At 35.1% G+C, this 13441-nt stretch overlaps 1 protein-coding gene and 1 long non-coding RNA gene across 3 annotated transcripts; one reads left to right on the forward strand and one right to left on the reverse strand.

The window, feature by feature from the left end:
• Nucleotides 1–253: 253 nt before the first annotated feature.
• On the forward strand, nucleotides 254–890 carry LOC126768591 (uncharacterized). The gene is made up of 2 exons (XR_007669245.1): nucleotides 254–497; nucleotides 782–890. It is a non-coding gene; the product is annotated as an uncharacterized LOC126768591 (long non-coding RNA).
• A 215-nt stretch (nucleotides 891–1105) lies between these two features.
• On the reverse strand, nucleotides 1106–11353 carry LOC126768480 (LMBR1 domain-containing protein 2 homolog). Of its 2 annotated transcripts, none has more exons than XM_050486621.1 (10): nucleotides 10942–11353; nucleotides 10394–10575; nucleotides 9438–9816; nucleotides 8723–8893; nucleotides 7974–8151; nucleotides 6220–6401; nucleotides 5486–5725; nucleotides 5062–5263; nucleotides 4039–4140; nucleotides 1106–3543 (listed from the first exon to the last, which is right to left on the reverse strand). In XM_050486621.1, the coding sequence occupies exons 1-10, from the start codon at nucleotides 11113–11115 to the stop codon at nucleotides 3317–3319; spliced, it is 2037 nt and encodes a 678-aa protein (XP_050342578.1). In that variant the 5' UTR covers nucleotides 11116–11353; the 3' UTR covers nucleotides 1106–3316. The 2 variants fall into 2 exon arrangements, with proteins under 2 accessions (XP_050342578.1, XP_050342576.1); XM_050486619.1 differs by having other exon boundaries at nucleotides 1106–3576.
• Between the last annotated feature and the right edge of the window lie 2088 nt (nucleotides 11354–13441).

A 13441-nucleotide genomic window follows, 5' to 3' on the forward strand; every position in this document is an offset into this window, starting at 1 on the left:
TGTGACGATATTTTTTTTGCCATTTAATAAACTAAACGTACATATATCTACTGCTCATGAGTCTCCGGTACACGCTAATTTTAATGAATAAGTACGATGTACAGGTATATCCAAGGTCAACGACCTATATTTTGTTATTTTTATGCATCAGTCGATAAGTGGACATCGCATAATGGCAAAAAAATATATAATTGCAAATGAGAAAATATGGAATTAAACTGAAGCATATTTAAAAAAAAAACAAACATTTCAGTTTATCACATATATTTAATGCATCGCATTTTATTAATGGAATGGAACAAACAATAAAATAATTCATTATAATATTAAATTGACAATTGCAAACATGACTACAGTGTATTTACAGAAACTTAAACTAGTAAACGGACACATTATTTATGTTTATGGTAAATAACTATTTATACACATTTGATCACTTCAATGTTGTTTTTGACTTACTATGAATATTATTCTGATAGCATCATATATGGTACCAAGTGTGCTACCAGCGTGTCCTTCGTTATTTTAGTCATTTAGCGCGAAGGCAGCCTGACAGCCTCGACAAGCTTATGGTACTTGGCAAAGTAGAGTGAAAACGACCAAGTGGTCGCTGCCCCACACGATGGTTGGACCAAGTTACCAACCTCACTGGTCTCCAAGTGACCACAGGCTTGAGGAAAGCTGAGGACAGGAAGGACTGGAGAAAATTCACAGAGATCGTGACCCAGACCCTAGATCAGAGTGGACACGACCTTCAGCAATGAAGTAAACGATCGAGAAGAAGTGTTGTATGGTACATTACACAGATATTTTATGTAATGCCAAACTATCCAACTAGACATCAATGCGAGATATAAATACTAAGAATTAGTGCTACCTATTGTTTGTTATTTGTCCAATAAAAAATATGAATGATCCAAGAACGCCAAAGGAAGATGGCGGTCAAGAGTTTTAGAAAATTAAAATTATTAACACCGATATAATATTATGACAAAGAAATGCAATACTGTAAGATTTTTCATGCAATAAAAATTATAATACAAATCGTTAAAATTTTTCATATAAATATCTTGGATATTCTTACCGTTTCAATCAAAACACAATATAACAAGTAAATATTGATTTAATATGTTAACTTATTTATTTAAAGAAAATAGTTTGCGGCTTATAACCTCGTCTATTCATTGATTCATGACCTGCATTGGAGGAGCATGGTGGAATATGCTCCAAACCTTCTCAAGAGGAGAATAGGCATTTCTCAGCTGTGCGGCATTTACATATTTATTATTTATTAAAAAGAAATGCTGCATGTAATATAGTTGTAGCTTTATTTACTTTGAAATTCATTTAATGTCTGCCGTTACTAATATATTTTATGTTATTATTAAAAATTATAATACGCGAATAATATATTATAAATCCCATTTATATCTGCGTATATAATTTGATAACATCTCATAAAAAAAAAAAAAACTAAAATCAACCAATTAATAAATTATTTGCAAGATGATTGTATGGCTATATAATATTAGTAACTTATGTAAATAAAGCTTAAATTATTCATTAAATAACAAAAAAAAAAATATAAATCAAAATTATTTTTGTACAAAAAAAAATCACTAGTCTTATAAATAAGCTCGCACGGAATATTACTACATTTTATGTGACAATACATTTAAACATTACATCTAGTATGTGAAGGGTTCGTGAAGATATACATACAAATTGTGACCTTTTAAAAATTGTAACAAGTATTTATTTATATACTAGAAGAAATATTTGAATTGCAAACATAGAAAACTGGTATATTGAACAAAACAAAAAAAAAATACGAATGATTAAAATATAATACTAATATTGTAAAAATATACGCCAATATGTCTAAATTAAAATTCAATTTCTCCGTAGTCAAAATTATATATAATAATAATAAAAAACAAAATTTTCATATGACACTAGCTGCTCGTCATAACTTTCTACGTTTGAAATAAGAAACCCAAACGCAGTGACATCTACCGGCTCCAATCTAAATCATCCAGGGACTGCACGCGAACACAATATTATTGTAAAATTCCTTTTAACTGAGGATGTTACCTAATCGGTTATAGTACTTCTCTATGTATTTCAATTATATATTTATTATTATTTACTATTTTCATATTGTTCAGCTGAAAATTTATATATTTGCTATTATTATTTTAGCTACAAATTATTTACAAACTTATACGATAACAATAAGCTATCAATTGACAGTTTCCCATAATTACAAAAATTTGGGTTTAGATATTCTAATATTTAAGAAAAGTGTCAATATACAATTAAAGTTGTACCCGTTTTTAGTAAAAATACACATCTATACTGATTTATACTTAACTACAAAAGAAATATACGTAAAAATTATACCAATAGATGCAGTATATGATATTATAGCTGTGCAGTTTTAACGTTTTTCAATTTAGACTATTGACGTGGCCAGTGTGAATTTCATGTTCTTGTATTAATTAAGATACATATCAAACGGTCACTGCATTACGACGTTATTTTTTTCATAAACTTTTGTCAATATATTTGAAACGTTTATAAAAATGTACAAATTTCGATCACCAGAGTCCAGATTTCGTATAATCGTTATAAATATCAACCTTTTTTAGCGTCACAATGTTGTAAATTAAAGAAATTACAATCTTAGTATTTTATAATATAAATTAATAATTCGAATATATATTTTTTCTTACTTACTCATTACGTATATCATGACATATATTAGGCCAGATAAATATTTGAAAACAAAATAATACATAAGCATCTCAACGCGTCTATATACATTTACTTCCGAGTAAGTATACCTTCACAAAACGACAGAGTACCGTTCGCTTTGCGTTCAGAGTATTAAAAGTATATCGTAAACAGCATTAACGTAACGTGCGAAGCGTGAGCAGTTTGCATTAAATAGATATATTCTAGTAACGTACGGTCATCAGAAAAAATATGTTTATAAGTTATCCGTAAAAATCTCAGTAAATGTATGGATAAAGAAACAATTTTTCATTTATTTATTTAGACGTTAAATGTATATTAAAAGGAGGCCGAGTCTTACTGTTCCTTTTCCAGAAATCGTTTTCAAATAAAGGATTACATTTATCTTTAGTAACAGATTACAACTACTTTACTTCTAGTAACGAGTGAGACCCTATACGCCGTTTTTATGTAGTTTTGATAAGGGGAAGTTGGACATTATCATACATTTTTGTGGTTAAACTGCCCCTTATTTTGTCACACTCGACTAGATCGGTTCGAGTCCAGCTGCACCCGTGGGCTACACGTCGTCGAACAGCCCGCGCGGCGGCATGGTCATCTTGTCGCGGCGCCGGTCCGGTCCGGTCCGCACGGCCGGCAGCGCGCTCTCGCCGAAGCGCTGCTCGAGCTCGTCCTCGATGGTGACGTCAGCGGGCTCGGTGCGCTGGTAGCCGGTGACGTCACTGCTGTAGGGCAGGTCGGCGCGCTGGTATCGCTGGCTCTCGGGACTCGGCGTGACGTAGTAATCTGAGTCGACGTCGTTGAGCAGCCCGGTGCGGGCTGGAACGTGACCGACGTGCACAATAACTGATTGCATTATCTGTGCTATTTAGTGACATGTGTTAGTTACGTGTAGTAATAACTGTTCAATTATTGGAATGTTAGTGTTTCTGCAATTTATGTAGGTGATATTGTATGTGTGTGGATATTTTAAATCATCTTAATTTGAATAAACCGAGACAGTATGGGGAATACTATTAAAAGATACAGAATGAATCTTCTGAAAAATACCTCATAATTTTCATACAAATTTAAGTTATTTTGTTTTTTTGGTAGTTGTGAACAAAAATTCATAAATTTAAGATATTTTTAATAACATTTTTGAAATTTAAATCAGTTTTTTTTTAACATCTCTAGTATTTGAAGAAAAAAATGTGAACGGCAGACATATGCTACTCCTGTCCCGAGTTTTGATTTTATCAATAAAATATCCCATATGTATAACAAACGTGGGCGTATTACCTCCATCTTGGTTGTCCCTGGTGGCTCTGTAGTTGGAGAAGCGGTCGTTGTACTCTCGGCGACGTGCTATCGATTCTTCAGCCCGTTGACGTTTGCGTTTTTCTGTAACAACATTTTACAGTAACAGCCTGTTAATTTCCCACTGCTGGGCTAAGGCCTCCTCTCCCTTTTGAGGAGAAGGTTTGGAGCTTATTCCACCACGCTGCTCCAATGCGGGTATACACATGTGGCAGAATTTCAATGAAATTAGACACATGCAGGTTTCCTCACGATGTTTTCCTTCACCGTCAAGCACGAGATGAATTATAAACACAAATTAAGCACATGAAAATTCAGTGGTGCTTGCCCGGGTTTGAACACTAGGCCATCTCGGCACAAATATCTGTCCTGGGTGGGAATCGAACCTTCGGCGTGAAAGGCAACCGGCTCGTCAAAAAATAATTACGTAAAAATAACAATATTCCCACAATTGGACCTAAAATTTAAGTATTCATAAAATAATGTTTTTTTTTTTTAAGAATGCAAACGTTCGCCATTCGCTAGATAAGCCACTGTAAGTAGTTTTAACAACTGATTTTTCGCTCAAAACATCACCACCCATGGGAACTAAGATTACTGGTGGTAGGGCTTTGTGCAAGCTCGTCTGGGTAGGTACCACCCACTCATCAGATATTCTACCGCAAAACAGCAATACTTGATATTGTTGTGTTCCGGTTTGAAGGGTGAGTGAGCCAGTGTAATTACAGGCACAAGGGACATAAAATCTTAGTTCCCAAGGTTGGTGGCGCATTGGATATGTAAGCGATGGTTGACATTTCTTACAATGCTAATGTCTAAGAGCGTTGGTGACCACTTACCATCAGGTGGCCCATATGCTCGTCCGCCTTCCTATTCTATAAAAAATCCTTAGTGCCTGTTATTGCACCGAATCACTCACCCTTCAAACGAACTACAGCTATATACAGTATTAAATTTAGCAGGACTATAATTGATGAAACGATAATAAAGTTGAAACAAAATAACCTCGCTTAACTATCTCCCTCCCTTCATCTACGAGGTCGCTAGTGAGCTCGTCGTCGCCCACGAACTGCTGGAAGCCGCACAGCGACAGCAGCCGACTGCCCAGCGAGAGGTAGGTGGCCAGGCACAGCAGAACCACTAGCATCGGGAAATATATGTTGAATCCTTCCGCGATGATACCTAACACGTCCATGTGACCCATTATCTGTAAATAATATGACATTAGCAGCTAAAAATAAAAATTGTATTGAAAGTTGGCAGGCTGGTAAAAAAGCCACCTGATGGTAAGTGGTCACATACAATAGAACATCAAAATCGGCGTAGCCGTTCAAGAGTTTAGTGACACACATAGTGACTGATACACACATATACAAAAATAATATACATATATATAAAAGTAAATAAATAATACTATAATTTTACACACCTGGGTGTAATACGTCTCCATGACCCTCTCTTTAATAACGTGTGAGTCCATGTGCACCAAGCTGAGGAAGTTGAGACACATGGCGGGCGTCAGCCGGCAGACCATCATGCCGGAGAAGATGAGGCTGTACTCGTTGGTCTGGTGGTGGGGGGCGAGGTAGTACAGGTTCAGCAGGCGGATCTTCAGCACCGTCGAGTAAGCGCAGTAGAACATGTACCCGATGGTCAGAGTCGATATAATCTAGAAAATATTATTATTATTAATATCCAATAAGCTCATTGTCTTATTGGTTTCCGTGCCTCAAAGACATTTGCCGTCCAATCAGATATCAGTGACGAAATAGACTTATGTTAAATTGTCCTTGCAAATACAGTTATGCAATATAAGATCTCTTGAGCCAACTATCCTATAAGGATTTTTTTTTTTATATAAAATAGGAAGGCGGACGAGCATATGGGCCACCTGATGATAAGTGGTCACCAACGCCCATAGACATTGGCATTGTAAGAAATGGTAACCATCGCTTACATCACCAATGCGCCACCAACCTTGGGAACTAAAATGTTATGTCCCTTGTGCCTGTAATTACACTGGCTCACTCACCCATCAAACCGGAACACAAAAATAACAAGTACTGCTGTTTTGAGGTAGAATATCTGATGAGTGGGTGATATCAAGTAAAAAAAACGTATATTCTGATTATTTTAATTAAATGAACTTAAAAATTAACTTACCACAATAGCAGCAAAATTGTAGTGTTTATTTGCAGTAATTACTATATTAGCAAATATGGACAGCACGGGCTTCTTGCTGAAGAACGTGACCTCGGACCACACGACGGCCACCGACATGATGCACGTTACAACTGCCATTGTTTTCAGAAAATATTGCTTGAAGAAACACTCCCAGTACCATTCTAGAACAATTATATGAAATAGATTATTTATAAATATATATGTTTTTTTGTAAAGCCGTGATGGCCCAGTGGTAAAAACGCGTGAATCTTAACCGATGATCCTGAGTTCAAACCTGGGCAAGCACCAAGTCACAATTTTGCCACATGTGTATTCTATCAACCCGAATTAGAGTAGCGTGGTGGAATAAGCTCCAAGCCTTCTCCTCAAAAAGGGAGAAGCGGCTTTCGCCCAGCAGAGGGGCATTCACAGGCTGTTACTGTACTGTATATTTTTTTATTTATGAAATAGGTAGGCGGACGGTCAGATGGGCCACCTGATGGGGACGTGGGGAACGGTTAATATTTCTTACAGCGCAAATATGGCCGGTGGTTACCACTTACCATCAGGTGGTCCATTTGCTCGTTTATAACATAAAAACTTTCAATTTAAAATGACTACATATTGGGGTACGATATTAAATACATGATAAATACGCTTGATCCGCAGCAGTGTGCGTGAGAAACAAACACAAACATATCACTGCATTGACTTATCACATGATTTGACCTTAGCTATAGAGAGTAAAATTTACAACTATTAAATATATAAAAGTTTAAATAAATATCTGTATATATTTATTTGGTTTTAAAATGCATGTAATAATTTCTTGGTAATCTTGATATATAAGTAAAAATATATTAATAGCCTATATTTAATTGGAAAAAAAGTATAGAATAAAATTAAACAATGAAGTTTCAGCTGAAGGATAAGACTAAGGTTTATTTTATGTATGTTATATTTTATATTTTTGATATATATGCTAAGATAAGAATGTAGCTGAGCCATAAAATATTAAAATATTATAAAAAAAGGCATCCAAATCTAATAAAAGACAATAAATATTATTTATACCACGTAATAAGTACTAATACTTTAAAATATTTATATACTTTATTCCAATTGAAGAAGATAGATAAACAAACCTTAGATCTACATACTCCATGCGATTTACTAAAAGCTCTGCTTTATTTTAGAGCAGGTTGGCGTGGTTGGTAGAACACTTGCCTTTCACGCCGAAGGTTGTGGGTTCGATTCCCACCCAGGACAGACATTTGTGTGCATGAACATGTCTGTTTGTCCTGAGTCTGGATGTAATTTTCTATATAAGTATGTATTTACAAAAGAAAAGTAGTATATGTAGTATATCAGTTGTCTGGTTTCCATAGCACAAGCTCTGTACAAGCTTAATTTGGGATCAGATGGCCGTGTGTGAAAAATGCCCCAGGATATTATTATTATATTATTATTATTATATTGAACACACTAAACTACTCATAAATTTTTTCGCGAATCCATAGTGAATATCATATGACTATATATATATATATATATATAAGTATGCAAGATTTCGACCAATGATATCGCGACAGTTCAACGTCAAAGGCATTTATTTATTTGTTTTTACTCCTCCTGTCGTTGCTTTATTGTATATCGAATAATAATTTAACTTCATGCTGCTTACTTCGAAATATTTTCGCTAAGAAGCGAATCTTATATGAAGCATTTTAAAAATATATAAAATCTAGAATCACCTATAATAGGCGGATAGAGCAGACGCTGTATCCTGGGTCTCGGCGTGTGGAAGGTGTGCTGGAAGCGCTGGTCGGGCGAGCGGCAGTTGGACGAAACGTCCTCCAGGTGAAATATCCGCTCCAGCATAATACCCCACTGCGTCTCCGTGCGTTGCAGAACGTGTAGAAACTTAATAGTCTACAAACAACGACAGTATGTTAAATTTTTTAATTGATTTTCATTTTCATTTCCATTAGTGATTTTTGTGTACTTTTGATAGTTCGTCATAATTATTTATAACCATAATGTTTTTTAATCATTTATTACTATGATAAGATATATTATAGAGACAAACAAACCAGGTAAACATATTTTTCATTGGATATATTATTTTAGCTTATTAGTAAAACCAATACTAAAAAAAATAATTTGATTTAGTTTTTTTTTACACAGGACTTTGTCTAAGGAATAAACAAATGTCATTTTAACTGAATTCGATCACGGCACCGTTCTCAGAGAAGCTCTTCAGCACAGGAAATATATAAAAAGTGCACAAGTGCACACAGGAGATTTAACACAACTGCAAACTAACAACATCATGCAATAACTTTTACTAGCCTAGGATTCGAATTCGGTAACAAGAGATCTATACCGTTACAAACTACTATGCCACTAGGTAAATAATATATACTAGGTAATAATTTTAGCCCGTCTAGGTAGGTACCAACCACAATATACATATATGAATGTTAAAGTCGATTTAACTTACTTTCTTATGCAAGTTGACAAGTGACTTGAGCGAAGGCGGCGTAGGTCTTTCAGGCGGCGCTCGAGAGTTAAGCTTGTCACGTAATTGGACGGGCAACTTCTGTACTATCGTCTCTACATGCCGGTGGAGGGGGTGTCCGGGCCCGACTGCTGCTGTGACGGAGCTTAGGCTCTATAAAATTCAAGTCAATTAGTCTACCGATGAATAGCAATACTTTTTTTTTTTTTTTATAGAATAGGAAGGCGGACGAGCATATGGGCCACCTGATGGTAAGTGGTCACCAACGCTCTTAGACATTGGCATTGTAAGAAATGTCAACCATCGCTTACATATCCAATGCGCCACCAACCTTGGGAACTAAGATTTTATGTCCCTTGTGCCTGTAATTACACTGGCTCACTCACCCTTCAAACCGGAACACAACAATATCAAGTACTGCTGTTTTGCGGTAGAATATCTGATGAGTGGGTGGTACCTACCCAGACGACTTGTGTTGTTTTCGGTTTGAAATTAATTTAAACGATTGACTGGCTGAAATATAGGTTTGTAACATAACCATTTTCCCAACTACTGGCTGCTTCTGAAACTACTATTTCATATAAAACTCAATAATGGATTTGAACCAATGGGACAAGACCTGCAGCGTTACAAGCTAATTACTAGACCAATAGGACAATATGATAGATTAACAGTAGTTTGAATTTATAATAATTACCTCTAAAATTGCATCAACAGTTTCTTCTGCTTCACATTTATCGGTACTCAACTTAGCTATCTTAAAGTATGTGTAATTTAAAGTATAATTCTTCTTCGAGTTATTCCATAAGTTTCTCGGCACTTCAACGAGGGAATAGCCAAGAAGTAGAATTAGGAGAAATAATCCCCAGGTATTGCTAGCTGAAGACGCTATAGCTTTGATCTTCGGTCCATCCAAATATACTCCTGGTTTCAAAGCTATATATATGAGCAGTATACCACATATGAATAAGTATGAACCGTAGTATATAGCATTGTCGACCAATGCGGATTTAAGTTTGCCCTTCACAGTAAAGTCACCGGCCTTACTGTACGACTGCATCATAGGCATGATAAGCCTGTAATAAAGTGATAAAATTAGTTATGAAGCCCAGATAAGACAAAATTCAATTCAGTTTGAATGGTAGGTAGAGTAAAAACAATGTGACTCAAAAATGCTCCCAATGCTGAAAAAAACGAGCTATGCTTTTGATAATTAATTAACCCTAACCCTGTTTCACTTCATGTTGATTGGATTATAAGTGCTAGACTATTTTTCTTTAACACAAGAAATAAATGAGTAGCATGGTCAGCACATAAAAAATACATTTGTGCTTGGATTGATGTTGTTTTCAATCAAAGGAGTAGAGATAAACAAACCTTAGGTTTACATATTCCATGCGATGTGCTAATAGCTATGCTATTAAGCACTACAAACTTAGAACTTAATTATTACAAATTAAGAACTTAATTATTATATTTTTATTCAAAATATGAAACCTGCATGAGTTAGATAAAAACATTCTACAACATTAAGCAGCGTGGAGTAAGTTCGAAATATTCTCTAGAAAGAAGAGCGGTGGTCATAGCCCAGAAGTGGGACATTTAGGCTGCTAATTTTACCTACTAAATACAAATGTTAAAAAAATATTTTACCATGTCAAACATTGCGAGGTCCAGTAAACTATTCGCCACAGATTGGGAAATACAGAATCTGGTACAAAGCTCCATGGTTCTTGACAATGTTTCTCTGGTGGTGCTGCTGTACTTGGGATACTAATTTCAGGTGTTGCAGTGGTTGTATGGGTCGAGTTATCTAGGCATTGCCGATAAAATGTCTGAAATATCATAGAAGCATATATTTTTAAATATATTAGTCAACAAATTTAGATTTGTTTAATTGTTTTTATAGGTTTAAGGGATATAGGACCATTGATACATAGGTGGTGTATACAAGCAGTGTTATTGTCTGTGGGAGAAGAGCTTTTTGAGGGTAGTACCACCTTTCCTAGCCTCTTCTGTTTTCATATAAATTTGCACCTCTGTTGTTTAAATTCATTTGAAATTGTTTGTTATTGTTTAGGATATCTCGTTATGTCAATGACATTACTATAAACTTTATACTACTATAAGCTTTATCTTTTTAGAGCTTTGAAATTAATTTAACAGTTATGTTTTGAATAAGCTATTATTTAAATACTCACCGATGATACATCCAGAGGTAAGATAAACATAATAACAAATGAGAAGTACCATGCTATTAAAACGGACACAGTTACTAATATGTGATTTCTATAGCAGTCACCATATCTGTATAAAAGTGTAGCAGCTAATATAAACGCCGATATAATTTCAATCACAAACAAAGTATAAGCCATTTTACTTAAATTGTTTAAATTTTATTAAAAAAAAATAAGACACATATGTTAGTTCTTCTTAGCTAGTTTTTGTTTTTCTTTCCACACTTGCACAGCTTCGTGTTGTAATTGTTCAAAACGAACTTGCGTTGGAGATTTTAATGGTAAAAGTATAGGCTTTTCAATCTCATAGTCGGAAGGGCATTCTTCATAAAATAAAATACCCTTGTCTGGTAATATCGGATCAAAGTCGATAATATTTTCTTCTTTCTCTACAACTTCAGACATTTTTGATAAAAAGTATCTGTTGTGACATTTTTGACAACACTCTCTAATAAACTTAGTGGTTAATGTTTTGTAGGTGCCAACAATTTTCAAGGGTATGTACTATTTTTAATTTTTTAATAATAATTAATTTCTTAGATTATCACGTTTCTAAACAAATCAATTTATACGTAAAGAGACAGATTATAAAGTATTGACATTTGACAGATGACACGAATGTATTGTAGTATTTTTAAGTAGCGTTCAAAAGTATCGTTAAAAAAGAGAGGATGTCAATATAATAAAATATTTATTTTTATAGTTATTATTAAAACTATTATTAATTATTATAGTGATTATGTACTCTTTTGTTATGAGTTTTATTTAGTTTTTGACAATAATATTTTTTTTTTACTTTCATATGAATAATTGTTTTTAAAAATGAGTTTCATTAGTTGTACCAACGCTTTATAGCACGGGGTAATTTGTGAAGGTATATTAAATTAAAATACTTATAATTAGACATAAAAATTTATATGTATTTACCCAATGGATAGAAACACGTTTTTGGCTCCTGTTGTAAAACCATAAACCATTGCTCCCCAAAATAGTTATTCAATCTATGCAAATGACTCACAGGAGTAATAAGATCGTAAAGTGTATTCAGCTTTCCAGTTTCCACTTATTCAGAATTCCACCGAATAATTGCTCTCATCCACTCATCCAGACCACTCAATCAATAATTATATTTAACCATTCAAGTATCCACCAAACTATCTAAAGGTGGATTTTATATAATATCAAATATATTTAATGAAAGGCAATATTAAAAAAATACAAAAACAATTACTTAACAACAATTCAATAATGAAATATTTATTACATATAATAAATCAATAGAAATCCTGTGTGTGTCTGTACATTAAATAAATTTGTCAAAAGACGAGAGTAAGCTAAAAAAAGAGTAGCAGAACACAAAAATGTTTTTTTTAATATATCGTATTAAAACCGAATTTTACGCGGATAAAGTTGAGGACACTAGCTAAATGCAGTAGTGACCACTTACTATCAGAATACCGATTTACCAGTCCACCTACCTACCTATTAAAAAAAAACACGTCATCTCATTCATCGCCTAAATATAGTAAGTAATTATTAAGTAATAGAACGTTCTACACCTCTTTTTTGTACAATATAATCATTTTCTTTTTTTTTTTTTTTTTTTTTTTTTTTCAGCCTTTTGCCGTCCACTGCTGGACGAAAGCCTCCCCCATAGAACGCCAACCATCCCGATCTTGGGCAGTCCGCATCCATCCCGAACCTGCCACCTTTTTTAAATCGTCGGCCCATCTTGTCACAGGGCGTCCTACACTACGTTTGCCTAAGCGTGGTCTCCACTCTAACACGTGTCGGCTCCATCGGCCATCAATGCGCCTGGAGACATGACCAGCCCACTTCCACTTCAGCGAGCTAATTCTAAGCGCGATGTCGGTGACTTTAGTTCTCTGGCGAATGTCCTCATTTCGGATTCTATCTGCCAGAGAAACCCCAAGCATCGCGCGTTCCATTGCTCGCTGAGCGACCCTAAATTAGTGGACCAGTCCTACGGTAAGTGTCCACGTTTCGGCACCGTAAGTCATTAGAGGTAGGACGCACTGATTAAAGACCCTGGTCTTAAGCGACTGTGGGATCGACGATTCAACAATATGACGTAACCTCCCGAATGCCGCCCAGCCCAAACGTATTCTTCTTTTAGCCTCCTTCTCAAAGTTGTGCCGGCCAAGTTGTATAGTTTGGCCCAGGTAGATATATTCCTGCACAACTTCAAGTGGAGAGCCATTTACGACCACTGGTCTCGGGGATACATGACGGTTTGCCATAATTTTGGTCTTTTCAATGTTCATCCCGAGACCTACTTGTCTTGAAGAATCGCTCAGGCTGTTTAGCATCTCTTCCAAATCCTGCAGAGTCTCCGCCATGATGACAATGTCGTCGGCAAATCGCAGATGTGTAATGTGTTGGCCATTTATATTAATGCCGCGTCCGTTCCAATCGAGCGTCTTGAAGACGTCCTCCAATGCAT

Source organism: Nymphalis io, chromosome 5, assembly GCF_905147045.1.
Source record: "Nymphalis io chromosome 5, ilAglIoxx1.1, whole genome shotgun sequence".
NCBI classification, from domain to species: Eukaryota; Metazoa; Arthropoda; class Insecta; order Lepidoptera; family Nymphalidae; genus Nymphalis; species Nymphalis io.